Raw genomic sequence first — 15,701 nt, 5'->3', positions numbered from 1 at the left:
GATCAGCTGGGCACAACCACAAATTAATTAGTGATTGGTGTAGATCTTCACAAAAGCAGCAGAATGATACTGCAGACCATCTTGTTGTTGTGTTGTTCAGGTCAGCATCTCAAAAGCTTTTCTTCATAAAAAGGGATCATAATACGGCCCTAAATCAATTGACAGAGAGTTCTCTTTGAATTGACATGGCTGGTTTTGATCACCATAAGCAGGCAATGCGATCTAAGAAAAAGAGAGACTGATCAATGAACGGATTGGGAAGTGTGGAAAGCAAAAACTGATGGTGGATGGCGGAGCGCGTCGCTCTTCCATCATGTTGTTTGGGGTGCCAAAGGCTACACACTACCGAGAAGCAAACAAACATATTCTGCCTTCGTTCTGGCGAGCAGCGCAATAATGGATGGAGCACTGACTCATGCCAACCATTGTCGTCAATGGCGGACCAACAAAACCAGCGATGTAGTGACGTACTCATTGGACGCTTTCGAGCATCCTAAGCAAGTCTGCACCGAAGGGACCCAAGTTTACAGTCTTGGTCTATGCTTCGCTTCAACGAATCGTGTCAATGGCGTACCACAAATTGTATGATGGCTCATATATATCATCCTGTTAATCTGGATAAAATGGGAGTGGATTAAGTCAAATCAGAAAGGAGTGGTGAGATGACAAGAAGGATGGGACGGATGGTTATGGAGTGACCCTTTGTAAGCTTCCCATGGCAGAATCCCCCGTCACAAGATTGGCATTCCATTTAGATGATAACTTCGAAGTAATGCAGCTGAAAACAGTCTCAACATCACTCCTGCATTTGATGATGCAGAAGGCGAGACAGGGTGGAGGCCAACGCCAACAGCCGCTGCTGGTGATCCGTTCATATCCTGACGGCGAAATCAGCGCTAACCTCATTATTGCTGCATTAAACTGTTCATGCTACCTGCATTCTATCTATCTATCTATCTGCATCATCATCATCATCACGATCATCATCATCATCAACGTCTCTAGTGCAGTACAGGCTGTAGGGCAAGAAGGAACAGGGATCATGTCCTCCGCCTTTTGTGCTTTTAGTTGGTGCCTCTCCGAGCTCCTCCCCCACTCGCTGCGCCCCATGCAGGGCGTGGCACAACCGGCCAAACCCATCTTCCCCTTCACCTCTTCGTGCCTGCCTCTGCTTTGCGTCTCCGTGATCAGGTTCTTCCTCCTCGGGGGGGCCTTCTCTTCTACGGGAGATGCGAATCCGGATCCAACCGGCACAGAAGGATTCGATCCGATAACATGTCGAGCTTGATCACCGAGCCGACATCCAATGGGACGGACCACCGACACATGGCATGTTGACCGAGCCCAAGGACTTTGACCAGGTCCCACCCGTCACATGGCGAAGCGCCGAGGGGTCACACCCCCCATCTGATCGAATCTCTCCGGTTCAATCGAGCCAAATCGGTCCCAACCAAACCGGCAGGACCACCTCCTGTGTAGTATCGCAGCAGGAGTTCCCCAGTTCACTGTTCCTACGTGCTCTTCTTTATAACCCTGTATGGATCTTGGCCCCCCTTCCACACCATCACCACCGTCACGTACACTTGGATCGCCCCCTCCCCCTCCCCAATACCCAGATTCCAAGCTTGCAGTGGGCTTTACACTGGCACTTCCGCGGTTCCCGAGAGAAGAAACAATGAAGGTAAGTGGACAGTTCCCGATCCCGATGCGCTTGCTGATGATTATATATATCTGCTGCTTAACGTTGATCAGCTCGTCGTTTCTTTCGTTTTCGTCGTGGCACAGATCTTCGACTGGATGCATCGCAAGTTGCACCCTTGTAGCGTCAAGTACGCCCAGGTTTCGCAGAAGCGAGGTCCGGGATCTGGTGATTCGCCTTTGGTCCTTCCATGGGGTTACGAGCACGAGATGATGGCGTCTTTTGGTTTTGATTCGCAGATGTTTTGGGCGAAGACGACGAGGAGAAACGGGAGGTGTTGTTCGAAGGCGTGATGGAGAAGGAAGCGCTACTGCTTCATGATGTCCTCAATGGCATTCTCACCATCGGCACGCTGGGCCACCAGGACAGCTTTGTTTCTCAGCCCTATCCTGCCCGGGAAGATGAACTCCTACAGGAGGAGGAAGAGAATGTGGAGGACGAGGAAAAGGAAGAAGTAAAGGAAGCTGCACCGGCCGTGGCAGCGGCGCGTGAGCCCTTGCCCGCCATTGTCATCGAGTCGTTCAAGTTCAAGCTACCGGTCGAAGCCGAGGTGAACAGGATGGAGATGGCGGTGCAAGACGTAGAGGAAGCCGAGAAAATCCAGGAGCTGCCACTACTGAAGGAGGACAAGGAGAAAAGGGAGCGTGGAAGGACGACGCTCGCCGACCTGTTTGCTGCCGACGCTTTTGTGGTGAACGATCCGGCCGAGAATGACATCAAGCGAGCCAATGATATCGTCAAGCAACAAGCCAATCCGGAGAGGAAGAAGGCGCAGAGGGATAAGAAAGAAGAGAAGCGGACACCGGCCACCACCAAAGCCATCACCAACCCCAACAGGAAGCTACAGAAGGTACACCTTTTCCACCGCTCTCCCATGCATGCTTTCCTGTTCCGTGGTAATTACCCTGAGGTTGCGAGTGAGAGTAATTGTTTACTGGTGAATGGCAGCTGATGACGAAGATGCTGAAGAAGAAGATACATCCGGAGATGGCATCAGCGGACACGCAAACTAAGGAGAGAAACAAAGAGGTCTCCGACGGAAGCGGGAGCAGAATCTACTGGTAATCTCCTTCTCTCGGCTTCGCAGTTGCTCTCAGAAACTATAAGGAACAGTCACAGATCTAGATAGAGAGATGGAGAGCGATGATCACGTTGGATCATTACAGATGACTGAATAGGGTTTGCGTTGGATCTCTACAGAAGATTGAATCGGGTTTGAGCAGTGGCTGCGGCTTGCTTGACACGGACCACGGTAACAGTGCTTACCGTTGGCTTCTTTAGCGGGCCCCATATATTCGGAGCCAGATCCACAACCTTTTCCCTAATTCCCTGGCTCGGCCGCGACAACCAAGCAGCGACATTGTGATCCACTTCCTGCTGCTCCCTTCTCTCGACGGCCACGGCAACACAGGGAAAGGGAAAAATGTGACAAGGTCGAGAGGGGTGTGTGTGCGTGATAGAGAGGGAAAGAGAGAGAGAGAGAGAGAGAGAGAGGAGGGAAACACATAAGCAAGCGATAATAGTATCGATTAAAACCAATATGGATGATATCGGGTATAATCGCAATCCACAAAGTTAATCTCCTTAGATTATCAACTTTGATTTGTTTCAAAAAGAAATAATTAGATAATACATCACTATTTTTTCGACAACAAGTACATGGGGACACGTTGTTTTCAATGTCGTTATTAGGGTCGCCCATCTGAAATTGGACCACATAATAATTGGGTTTCTATATCATGCGTTTGTTGACTAGTAATAGAGATCATAGTACAGCACAATGACATGTCCAGTTGTTCACTCGTCCTTCGTTTTCATTGCAGAAATGGTGCGAGTCTGATGCTCGAATTAGCAGTGCAGTGAGTTCGTGACGGAGATCGTTGATCATCCACTCTAGCCGAGTATTAATCGTATCCATCATCGTAGTAAATGATGCCAAAGTGAAGCAGGAATTATGTGTGACATATTGTGGTACTTTTGTGTTATTTTTATTTTCCAGCTAAATAAATTGTATCATTGTTGTATCCGTCGCTTCAATTTCGTATGACATTTTAGAGAAGAGGAGGTGAGAAATTAATATTTGTTTTTAGCTTTATTTCTGCTTAAGTCGACTCGGCCTTCGCCCAACGGGCCCGACTTCAGCCCGTTATATTTTGTGAACCGGGTTCGAACGAACAGAGTGGTTATCTCAAAGCCGCAAAACCCACCCGACCGTCGCCCGCGTCGATCGCGTCCCTCCGAAGAGATCGATGGCGATCTCCGTGAGGCTTCGAGTCGGCGCGACCGTCGCCCTGCTCTCTCCGTCCTTCCGCCTTAGATGCGTAAGCTCCCTTCTTCTCTTCGATCGTTCTGCCCTTCGAAGCGATTTTAATGACCTTGCTTCCCTTGATTTGCTTGTTCTCACCGAGGGTTCCATGCTTCTGGCGACGGTTCTTTTCATCTTGATCACTTCGTTAGATGCATCGTCTTTAGATATTTCAATATATTAGCAATCATAACTCCGAAGGGTTCAGATGATCATCAACTCAGACTATGTACATATCATGAAAAGAAATAGAAAATTAGCTTAATTTTGAAAATAGAAACCCGACACTGCGTGCTTCTTGACTCCCCTCAGCAACGCCTTGGTGCTGGAGCTCGAAATGGCAGTGGATTGCTACGTTTGGGTCCCCATGGAGGTGGTCAAATGAGTCTCTGATCCTTCAATTTAGGGCCCCTAGGCTTTCCTTGATATTTTTGGTCTAATTGGTGATGGGAACAAGAGTGTTCCAGAGATGTGATCGCCATGAACCAGAGAATCAAAGGAAAGATTGATGGTTGAAGTTAATATCCACGTTTTTAATTAACGAAAAATGTGGATACTTTATTTATTTAGATATCATGTTTAGAGTCGTGAAATTGATGGTGTTAAATAATTCAACATCGAGTATGAGTATGTTCTGACTAATGTAATTATGTCACATAATATTTAGGATATTTGATGTTCATGTTCATATATAGTGCTACTTCATTTTGCTATGCTAAAAGCTGAATTAATGTACAGAGATAGGATTTGGGATTTCTGAATCAAGTTTCAAATTTACTTGATTCCGTAACTTTCTTTTAATCTTGGCGTCGTCTTGTGACAATTATTATGCACATTTTTCCAGCTATATTTGATCTCTAGGAGATTACGAAAACTTCGGAAAATAGTAAAAAAACTTCCGAAAAACTTTCTTTTAATTCCGTAGCTTTCTTTTAATCTTGGCATCCTCTTGTGACAATTATTTTCCTATAATGTGCACATTTTTCCAGCTATAATTGATCTCTAGGAGATTATGAAAACTTAAGAAAATAGTAAAAAGACTTCCGAAAAATCATTTCTGGTTGAATGAATCCATTCAAGTTGCGCTACACAGCCCCTCCAGTAAACGGCAGGTTGATAAAGGGCTGGTAGCCAGGCTCGTCGATCACTCCATTGTTCTGATGCTTACACATCATTTTCAGGCCTTTAGACCGGTATTTGATCGATTATTCAAATTCCATAGAAATAGTAGGAATTGGTTCATGACGCAATCTAGCATCTTTTTTGTGTTTCAAAATTTTGCACTTAACGTATGTCTTATTTTTTGGTTCCCCGTTCATTTACAATTTGATTGGAAGTCGAGGCGTATCTTATTGATTGAGGCAAAAATTTGTGTGTATGGTTTGGAGGATGATCATCCAGCCCCAGTTGTTTCATGTTTCTTAATAGGAAATGAGGATTGTGAAAGTTGGGTACAGGTGACATGATAATATTTCGATATCCTCATCTGACAGCAAAAGAGAAATGCTGCCAAATGCATGTAGTTGTGCTTAACTGTCACTTTTGAATCTTGTGTTACTGGTGATCAATAATGCCGTCTTCTTTTGTCGATTCATCATAATGCTTTGCCATTGACAAAGTACACAAGTAGAACTGCTGGAACTTGCCAAAACTTTAGTTCCATTCTAGCTTTCATTATCATCATGATTTGGTCCATTTAACTATTTGGTTTTTATATCTACTGTCAACAAACGCTTGTTTCTTTATCCTTGCTAATAGAGCCCTTGAGTGCACCATCTCAGGGGGATTGTTCCTCGATCAAAATAATTCTGATGCTTTTTTAGGTCACATGATCTTTGCACTCTTCAATAAATCCATGTTTCTTTTGCTCTTATTGGAACTCTTATGAGCCTCTTGGGTTTTCTATTTGGTTGTTCTCTATATGTTGAGATGGCTTCGTTTGTGCAAGCACATGAAACAAATTATGATTGGTATGTTAACTGGAATTGATTTATTTGATGAAATGTATATGTACGGCAGAAGAAATAACAGCCCGTCTAGCTCAGTCGGTAGAGCGCAAGGCTCTTAACCTTGTGGTCGTGGGTTCGAGCCCCACGGTGGGCGTGTTTAACTCTTTTTGATTTAATGCGATTTATTTTTTCTAATATTGGTGAGGTTAGATCGAAAGAATATATTTTGTCTATAATGGTTAAAATGCATACCTTTTCTCCTACTAGTGTATTTTAGGGTATGTTTCCATGGATCACACAGGCGATCGTCTCGGTGCTTGTCCGGCTGTGCTGAAATGAATCAAATGCTTCCTTAATTGCACTGAATAGCTGTGTATTATCACTACATGTCACTCTATTCATAGAAGTATGCTGATGTACACGACTGTAGATCATCCATAGGGAAGACGAAAAGTTTCGACACAGACACTAGCTATATCCTGCTGAGCTATGTACTGCAGCCTCCTGCTTGCTTCAGCTCTCTTTTTCGTTCTTTGCTACTGCGGGGGCTGGTAGCTTTACAGTGGTGGTGGGTTTCATTCGCTCAGCGGCCAAAACTCCCACCACTGTGAATTGTTGCACGACTGGTCCGACGGCCAGCTGGTGGTCAAACAAAACTGTTGCTCGGCCGACGAGGTCAAGGAGGAGATCGCTGGCTGTCCGGCGCACAGGTTTAGTTCGTCCTCGCTGAAGTATCTCGGCTTCTTGTCCTCCTCGTCCGCGCAGACTGCGAACTCCAGATCTGCTTCCTCTTTCAGCGACAGCCTCGAGCTCTGATCCTTTTTTATCTCGGAATCTCGATCGTTTGAGCCCTCGTCGTCTCTGTTGCTTCTCTCCTCTGCCTTGTCTATCAGTTCTGCCAGGTCTTGCAGCTGCGGGTGACGGAGGATGGGTGAGCGGTCGACGGAAGCAGCACGGGAAAAGACGATGATGGTGACACGGGAAGGCGGCGGTGGGTTACCTGCTGGAGCAGCAACTGCTTCTCTTTCTTCAGGGAGTCGAAGCTGGAGAGCAGTGCATCGTAGTCGGCTTTGAGGCCGCGGTACTCCCGCTCGAGCTGCTTCGACTTCCACCGCGCCCGCTTGTTCTGGAACCATATGGCGACCTGGCGGGGCTGCAGGCCGAGCTCCCGCGCCAGCTGCAGCTTCTGCCGGGGCTCCAGCTTCGTCTGCGTCTCGAACATGGACTCCATCGACTTGATCTGCTCCTCGCTGAACCTCCTCCTCGTCCTCCTCCTGTCACCCTTGCCCTTGCTGCTCTCCGCCGTCGGGTTCATCCAGCTGCAGCAGTCTCCCTCCTCCGCGGCAGACTGCTCCTCCTCGCTCTCCATCATCTCGCAGGCTGAGCCCTCAGTCAGCCACCACCACCACCAGCAGCAGCAGCAGGGAGAGGAGGTGGGCGGATGGATGGATGGATGTGCTGCTCGATGTCCGCCGCGGATAAATGCTCTTGTAGAAAGCTCGGAGACGAACTGTTCCTAAGGAGCGACTACACCTGTGCGGGATGGATTGCACGCCCGTCTTGTAATTGATTTGATGGAACAACCGATCCAATGGCAGCTGCTGTCGTGGAGAAATCAGCTTCCATACGTCCCTTTCACAGCCGCTTGTTGCTTACGAGCATCCATCTCCCTCTCCCTCTTCTCTTCCCTTCCAAGAACCCTATACTCTTTCGATGTAGTTTAGGATCCATGAACCGTGACCATGTTTGCTTGCTAACGATGACAAAAAGGAGACACCACAAGGACTTTTATAACATAGTTACGGAGGAGACTGTGTGCAGCGTCGGTCGTGACATGGATCAGAGGAAGAAGGGTGTCTACACCGTCGACCGCGAGGAGGTCGGCTGAACCCTGGATCGGGCGAGACAGGGCGAGGCGGACGCGGAGGTGGGGCCAAGTGGGAGAGAGACGCAATCTTGGCAGCCAGCCAGCTGTAAGGGTGGTGGGGAAAGGGGGCGGGGGACGTGTCGGTGGATGCGTGGGTGGACGTGGCAGCAGCCGAGGGGATTGTGCGGCCGAGCGCCCGTCCACGTCTTGTTTGGTGGGTGGGGCCGGCAGGTCCGCATCCCTCGTTGAAGGGTCGTGAAGAGGAGACGTATAACCTACCACATCGGCAGTAGTTCCTGCGGCAACGACGACACGAAGGAGCGAGCGAGCGACCGACTCACCTCGTTCCGTAGGATCGGTATGGGATGGGGTTGGGGAGGAGGGGGGTGCAGAGGAAAGGGAGAGGGCATTCCGGGCGTCGACAGTGGAGGGATTGTCGTGGGGTGGTTCGTCGGGACGCGGGTGGTGGAATTATCTTTCCACGTCCGCACCCTGCACGCGTCGCCGATGGTTGTTGCGTGCCAACTTCGCCTAACGCGGCGGGGCTTCCATGCCCCCACGTCCCGGACTCCTTTTGGAACGAGGAGGCTTGGTGGGGAAGCTCCCCGTCCCAGCGGCGCGCAGCCGACGGGGTTGTTGCCGTGCCCCACGCCGTGTCGACAAGAAAATGTGTAGTGATCTTAACGTATGATCCATAATATCATGTTAACTCTTTCAGGCCAATACAACACCTCACACATTCATTGGCATTAAGGGCATGTTTAGAAGTGGCATGGCATTCCGATAAAGCTGAACTGCACCGACCTGACTGACGTTCTTCGACTCAAACTCAGAGCTCCTCGATTGGCTGCGACTCCAATTTGTTCGATGATATTTTGCAGAGTTAAATTTTTTTTTAAAAAAAAAAATTAGACATTGAAAACAAATATGTTAGAAAAACCTACATGCGATGATGAATAACATGATAGACGTATCGATACCATAAGACGACACATGACTGACATGTCGATCGTCCAAGGCCACAACAGTTATACATGACTAATATGTGATAGTAAGGTTGAGTGGCACATAGCCAACACATCAATCGTTTGTGACCACAACAGTCATATGTGGTTAACAAGTGGCAATTGGACCAAGTGGTACATCAACACCATATGATCAACCCATCGACCATCCAAGGGCACACATGTCTAGGACAATGTGTCTATAACTTGGATTGAGCCAGTCAGTACGAGTGTCAGACTCCAATTTGTTCGATGATATTTTGCAGAGTTATTATTTTTAAAGAAAAAAATTATATATCTAAAACAAATGCATTAGAAAAACCTATATGTGACGAATAATATAATAGACATATCGATATCATATGACGACACATGACTGACATGTCGATCTTTCAAGACCACAACAGTTATACTGACTAATATGTGATAGTAAAATTGAGTGGCACATCAACATCATGTAGTAATACGTAGTCAACACGTCGATCGCTTGCGACCACAACAGTCATATGTGGTCAACAAATGATAATTGGACTGAGTGGCACGTTAGCACCATATGATCAACTCATCGACCATCCAAGAGCACACATGTCCAAGACAATGTGTCTATAACTTGGATTGAGCTAGTCAATACTGAGTGTTGACGGACACAATGCCATGACTCAATCTAAGAATATCGCACCTTCCCCTACGACTACCGATGATCCCAAACATAACAATATATAGAGTTACGTATAAAAAGAACATCACATATGTGTTCCTCGGACTAAATAACTCTCCTCACTAGCACTGTTCGACAAGTCCGAAAGAATTGAAGATTTTTTATAAGTAAATATATTTGCTTGCTTTAATTCTTACCCCTCATAAAAACTTAATAGAAGACCAAAAAAATGTGCATTAATAATCATCAGCTCGATATATTACGATTTATCTAATCTAGTTGAATTTTTTGGGAAGATACAAATTCAAGAGAATATTTTTTTTATCTGACGCGATGAATGAAGATCTTGTAACGCTAATGTCGAAGTGATTCTTAATGCTCAAGTTAGGATTGATATGATGTGCAAGAAATTACCATTTTATATGATCGAGAGAGAGATTATTGTGTCCTGAGGTGGACTTCTTACACTATTTTGGTCCTGATTTTAGAAATTTTTTGTCGGATCATATATATTTAATCGAGTGAATACTTTCCTATTTAATGAATGAACTATCGATTGATGTCATCATATCATGCATAATCTTTGTGACATTAGATATTAGTCTTAATATGTTCTTTATCGGTAATACTTATCAAAATTGTTAATGGAGATATGTAAACTTGTTAGCGAACAGATATGTCGTGGCTGATGAGTCAGCATGGCTAGGTCCACGGGTCAATGTCGGGAGCTTCCTGTGAAGTGAGCTGGATGATGAGGTGGTTACGCCCTCGGGAAGGGGTGCTGGTTGGCGTGCTGGTCGGGATCAGGGCCGATTGACTTCCCTCCTTTGCACGGTGGATTGCGTCCCCTGGGTCGAGACGCTCGTCACTCGCGGGTGGTTGTTCGCTTGCAAAAATGACCATCGTCGAGTGATTCCCAACTGTGACCCCTCCGACGTGTAAGTCAGTAATAGAATCGATTATTTTTCTTTTGTTCCCCTCTGGCTGAATGCCGGCCGGGGGCTTTTATACTATTGTACGAGGGTTTGTTGCGTGCGGGTCCGATGTAGCCGTTGACCTTTGAGAGTTGAGACGACACTTCTGACAGTCCGTTATCTTGGGACACGCAGAGCAACATCAGATGACGCCACCCCGGGTTCTCGGGACGAGACATGTCGAACAACGCCTTAGTACGAATTTTGACATGGCGTATAGTTTTGACTTGGCGTGTGCTTCTGACTTGCATGTGGCGTGTCTCGAGCCCAAAATAGACCGTATCAAAACTCATACATGCAATAAAAATTAAAGTGGAGACGATTATAATACGTCAAATATATGACAACACAATCATATAATCACTTATTTTAAGTATAAAATACATGCGATTTCGATTTCCGATTATATAAAACAATTAATGGCTTGGAAACCTAACACAAATGATAAAATTGACCGAAGCTCGATTTGCTTCCGATTAAACAATGACAAGAGTTGCGTGTGGCAATGAATGGTGAGACTTTTGACATACCAAATATCACATCAGCGTCGATCATTTCAGGCACTAACGTTTAGTGTGCTGACAATGACACTTGAGCTACTTTCCATTTAATCAATCAAGAAAGAGGTAACAAATATGATAAGGAATTCGTGTGTAAAGATGTCGCAATTAATGATGACTAAAGAGTTTATGAACGATCGATGCATGTGGCCAAATGAATTAGCTACACGCATGGCAATCTCTTCTTCGAGGATGAAGCATATGCTTTGCTAGGCTCAGATCTCTTGGAATAAATTCGGTAGAATAATGTTTTCATCACTAAATTGTTCCAAGGATTATGAATATGTAAATAATCATTTATCGATTAGGATTTATGTGGTCAAAATCTTAATGTCTTGATGATGAGAGGGGAGACAAGAAAAAAAAAAGAAAAAAAAAACTATGATGCTTTTAGGCCTATGGGATTTCGAGATTATATTTTTTTATTTATTATCTAATTATCTGAATAACTTGATCTTACTTAGGCCGGAGAGTCCAACCACATAAGTCTTATATCGATTATTTTTATTTATATTTTATAATTAATTTTTTAAATTATCTAGAGGATTTTTTCCCCAACAAAAATATTATTATGAGTAATAAGAAATCTACTATCAATTGATACATGGTTACTAATATCCGTCTACGTATCAAAGAAAGTAATAAAAAACTCTCTTCTCTTTTTTGGAAGACAATCACAAACTTTCTTTTCGTCTTCTAAATTATAAACAAACTCTCTTAAACCCGATGCAAATAATTTTTTCTGAACTACTCGAACTCGAGGACCTCGAATTACTAACCTAAATATCGAAGAGATCAGATCGAAAAACTCCTCCCGACCTCAGTCTTCATGCAGGTGACACCTCGAGAAATTATTATTTCTATCTCAGAGACACCTCAAACATTCCTGCATATATCAATATATATTAAATAGCTTTAGTTTCTCTTTTCTTTTTATATTTCTCAATGTTATACTATACTGTAGCACCTCAACGTTTAGAAACCACACGTAGCTCTATCGATGATTGCGTGTGAATTAAGGTGACTAAGACGCATTCGATGGGGCTGTAGCGAGGATCTCTCATGGCAGGAAGCCGGAAAGCTGCCATCATAACAAGATTTGGTATAAGAGGTTGATCGACGTGTTGCCTCAACTTTAAATAGGTGACTTGTCGACCGGATAGCTCACTCTTGTAGTCTTGTTTGCGGATAACTCAGCATATTTAGTCCCACTTAGAGATGCCACTTGAGATCTAAGAGGGCATACAACATTGCTACATCCATATATAGGAGGAGGGACGAGGAGCACCATATATAATAAATACAATCTTATCTTTAATAACTCATGTATTTATATTTTTAATATATAATTGAAAACAGAGATTCGAGTGAATGTAAAGTTATGAAATGCTTGATAAATAATAGATTATAATTTAAAATTTTATTAAATATTTTATAACAAAGTTACCCTTCTAATATTTTTAATATTTATTCAAAAAAAAATAAATAATTATTTTTTATTTAAATTAATAAGTAAAATAAATAAATATATGTATGTATGTAATCTTGTAAATTTTCTTATGGCCCAAATATACAATAAATAAAATGTATTTTCATATAAATAAATAAATAAATTGATATATTTAATTTTTTAAATAAAATCATATGATACTTTTAAAATCTACTATAAGGTTGCATCATTTGAGCATTTCCAATGCAACATTAAGATTATATAAGATTAAAAAAAATATTAAACCCTCCATATACATTTATGTTCCCAAACGAACATTTAGTGTCTCATTAATTGAGTAAAAGATTGAAGATCTCAAAGAGTTTTATGTAGTAAGATATAACTAATTAGGATCCATTTGTGGAACTTCCATGGAAATTGCTTATTGTATCAATAATAAGATCATGCAAAAACCATCATACTTTTATCATATATTTTTTAATCCTTTTCCAAATATTTTATAGCTCCATCGTATTATAAGAATTATTTCTATATTAAAAATTATATTAAATTATCATAATCTTAATTAAGTGATGCTAATCCCTCAAAGAACTTAAATCACATACCAATTCCATCAATCACCACATATCGACTTGTCGGACAATAACAACAATAACAATGAAATCTTAAGTTTCAATTATTTAGAATCGACTATATGAATCTTCTACCATTTAAACCTGTAAGAAGGTAATGACAGAGTGCAATGCGATTCATCACCATATTTGAACTCGATCTACCATCACTAAGTAGATCATGTGGAAATGCAGTGATTGAAATCACATTTTCTGCATGAAAAATGTTGCAATAAAACTATCCATCAATGCAAAAAGATTTGGCTAAGGTATAGTCTACATCGTAGTACAACAGGAGAGCAATAAAATGATATTTCAACTCAAACATACAAGAATAAGAGAAGAAATAGTACTCTTAGGAACCCATATAACATGCATTAATTACTTCAGCGGTGAGGAATCCTCGCAACGCTACTTCAATATCATGAACCTGAGGAGGTGGCGAATGATCTGATCCACGCCAAGGAAGATGAGAAAGAAAGGTAGGAGAGTCCATCATTTCCAATGCTCTTCTCTTCATGGAACCCCAAAATCAAAGTCAAACATCATCGATTCGCACAAAAGCTTAAGTTGACCTTCAACAAAACATTCAAAATCCATCTCTATCTATAAGAGAGAGAGAGAGAGAGAGAGAGAGAGAGAGAGAGAAATGTATGAGTCTGTTTAACATTCATAACCTAGATGAAAGGAACAAGAAGAGGATGCAAGCTCGGATGAAGAATGGAAGTGACGGTTACCGAAAGAAAAGTATTGGGAGTGAAAGGCTGAGGTTTTCTGGTTCCGTGTGGGAGTCTCCGAATCGAAAGCTGCCATCTCTGCCTCCTGTGTGCGAACGAAACCCTAAGCTGTGGTCTGAGCCCCCTCTCTGCCTCTCCCATCCCTCCGTACCTCATTCGCATGGCCACCTTTCCCACACACGTGTTTCCAGATTCATGCTGCGCCTATGCCTTTCCTCCTTCAGCTGCACAAGCAAACTAGGCAATGGGAATGGCAATGACAACTGCTGTTCATGTGATCGTGCATCTTGTTTCCATCAAAGAAGATATCGAGCAGGTTTGCACTTGTAGATTTATGGGAATAAATATGACGTGAAGTCAACATGCGTATGTCAAAGACGACGACGACGACGACGACAACACATACATGTAGTGGATTCAGGTTTCAACAAGGCAATATATAGGCAGAAACATGTACTGCCATATAAGGATAAAGGGGGGGTTTCAAGAAGGCAAATGCCATCAACTAATCTCATATTTCCAGCAACTGTGCCCTAATCACCTGTGTATCAAAATGGAAGGGGCACCATATGCTTCCATGTCCAAAGATTCTTCTAGTGTGCTAAGAGGAAAGCATGATGTAGATAAGAGATAAGCCATATTGTAGCTATCATGGCAGTGGCAGAGTAACTTGTAACCACAGATAGAGATAATCTTAGGAACCCTAAACAGTTCCGGCAAACAAGCACGAGAAAAGAAGAGAAGAGATGAGCTGAAACGTGCCCCCAAGAAAAAGGGAGAAAAAGAGATCTGAACTCAGTTGACCTGGAAATCTTGCAGGTAACTCAGCATGCAGATTCGCAGGGAGCAAGGAGGAAGGCAGACACGAGAAACCCCTCGGAGGAGGTCATGATGAAAGCTTTTTGGCCTCATGTCAGGATGAAATCTGGACAAGAAGGTCGCGAAAGAAAGAAAGACAGTCGTAAACCCCCATCATTACGCCAATCTATCTGCTCAACGAGAAGAAAGAAAAGGTGTCAGCCACAGTAAGAGAAGAGGGGAGCCGAAGATAGAAACGCAACCAAGTCGATCGAACGATCGGTGCCGGGGATCGAGAGGTGGAGAGACGGAAGCGATCGTTGGGGGGAATGAAGCCTGGTCCGAGATCTCTTCACATAGATCTGCATAATCTGTAAGAGAAACGAAGGACCTCGAGCCAGACAACATTCCCCTCAAGGATAAAGCTTCCTTTTTTCCTTCTCCTTGAGCTGCATGTCCTTCCCTTTCCCGGGTCATCCAGCCTTTGCCGCCGCCTCCTCCTCCTCCTCTCTCCCCCAACACTTCCGCCTCCTTTCATGGGGGAAGGGAGGGCAGTCAAGCTGAGGCAGCAATAGGAGGTGATGATGAAGGAAATGATTACCCTCTCCCGGAATAAGAGATGAGAGAGAGTAGTGGGGTGTGGGTCTGCCATGAACAAAGGAACAGCAACAGAAATAAAGAGAGGAGGCGTATGTGTGGAAAGAGATGGAGTAAAAGACGAGACCGAGCGGCAGACCGCGGCCCTACAGCTGGGCAGTCAGTCCTCAGAAATGACCACGAAACCATGCACCCATTCCTCCCCTCTCTCTCTCCGACCCTCTGCACGTGACGCCGGTGAGCCATCCTCCTGTAATGAATTCCCACTGCCATGACCGTGGCCTCGAAACTGCTGCCACCGTGTTCACAAACCCTCGCTGTATTCATGGACTAATTGCGTATGGACGACAAGGACGGGGGTTTCGGAGGGAGATGGGAGATGTAAAACATCAGATTTGGATGGAGTGGTTGAGTTGCGCAGACCGAGGCGTACGACAGAAGAAGACTTACTGGCCACCACTTTTGTGCTGTGGATTCTTTATATTTGGTACA

The 15,701-nt window shown here is 44.1% G+C and overlaps 2 protein-coding genes, 2 long non-coding RNA genes and 1 other non-coding gene across 5 annotated transcripts; 3 read left to right on the top strand and 2 right to left on the bottom strand.

Moving 5' to 3' along the window:
- The first annotated feature begins 1,350 nt into the window (after positions 1-1,350).
- LOC103994162 (protein TILLER ANGLE CONTROL 1-like) lies at positions 1,351-3,772 on the top strand. The gene is made up of 5 exons (XM_009414487.3): positions 1,351-1,681; positions 1,786-1,855; positions 1,939-2,549; positions 2,648-2,760; positions 3,523-3,772. Coding segments are annotated over exons 1-5 (939 nt in total). The 5' UTR covers positions 1,351-1,537; the 3' UTR covers positions 3,524-3,772.
- Positions 3,773-3,906: 134 nt separating this feature from the next.
- Positions 3,907-7,593, top strand: LOC135598647 (uncharacterized). Its single transcript, XR_010481641.1, has 2 exons — positions 3,907-4,020; positions 4,317-7,593. It is a non-coding gene; the product is annotated as an uncharacterized LOC135598647 (long non-coding RNA).
- Positions 6,035-6,107, top strand: TRNAK-CUU (transfer RNA lysine (anticodon CUU)). The gene has a single exon. It is a non-coding gene; the product is annotated as a tRNA-Lys (tRNA).
- On the bottom strand, positions 6,290-7,716 carry LOC103994170 (homeobox-leucine zipper protein HOX6). Its single transcript, XM_009414497.3, has 2 exons — positions 6,954-7,716; positions 6,290-6,864 (listed from the first exon to the last, which is right to left on the bottom strand). Exons 1-2 carry the CDS (start codon positions 7,323-7,325, stop codon positions 6,529-6,531), a joined length of 708 nt encoding a protein of 235 aa, XP_009412772.2. The 5' UTR covers positions 7,326-7,716; the 3' UTR covers positions 6,290-6,528.
- Positions 7,717-13,302: 5,586 nt separating this feature from the next.
- Positions 13,303-15,552, bottom strand: LOC108953653 (uncharacterized). The gene is made up of 2 exons (XR_001979511.2): positions 14,876-15,552; positions 13,303-14,803 (listed from the first exon to the last, which is right to left on the bottom strand). It is a non-coding gene; the product is annotated as an uncharacterized LOC108953653 (long non-coding RNA).
- Between the last annotated feature and the right edge of the window lie 149 nt (positions 15,553-15,701).

The sequence above is a fragment of the Musa acuminata genome, chromosome BXJ2-1, assembly GCF_036884655.1.
Source record: "Musa acuminata AAA Group cultivar baxijiao chromosome BXJ2-1, Cavendish_Baxijiao_AAA, whole genome shotgun sequence".
Taxonomy (NCBI): Eukaryota; Viridiplantae; Streptophyta; class Magnoliopsida; order Zingiberales; family Musaceae; genus Musa; species Musa acuminata.
The sequence above is the reverse complement of the archived record's forward strand: the minus strand, read 5'-3'. Positions and strand labels throughout refer to the sequence as shown.

Excerpts from the sequence above, each read along its gene's own strand:
- LOC103994170 (XM_009414497.3), bottom strand. The coding sequence starts at position 7,325 with ATGATGGAGAGCGAGGAGGAGCAGTCTGCCGCGGAGGAGGGAGACTGC. Across the intron at positions 6,865-6,953 it reads AGCAGTTGCTGCTCCAGCAG|CTGCAAGACCTGGCAGAACT; the intron begins GTAACCCACCGC and ends CGTCACCCGCAG.
- LOC103994162 (XM_009414487.3), top strand. The coding sequence starts at position 1,538 with ATGGATCTTGGCCCCCCTTCCACACCATCACCACCGTCACGTACACTT. Across the intron at positions 1,682-1,785 it reads CGAGAGAAGAAACAATGAAG|ATCTTCGACTGGATGCATCG; the intron begins GTAAGTGGACAG and ends GTCGTGGCACAG. Across the intron at positions 1,856-1,938 it reads CCAGGTTTCGCAGAAGCGAG|ATGTTTTGGGCGAAGACGAC; the intron begins GTCCGGGATCTG and ends TTTGATTCGCAG.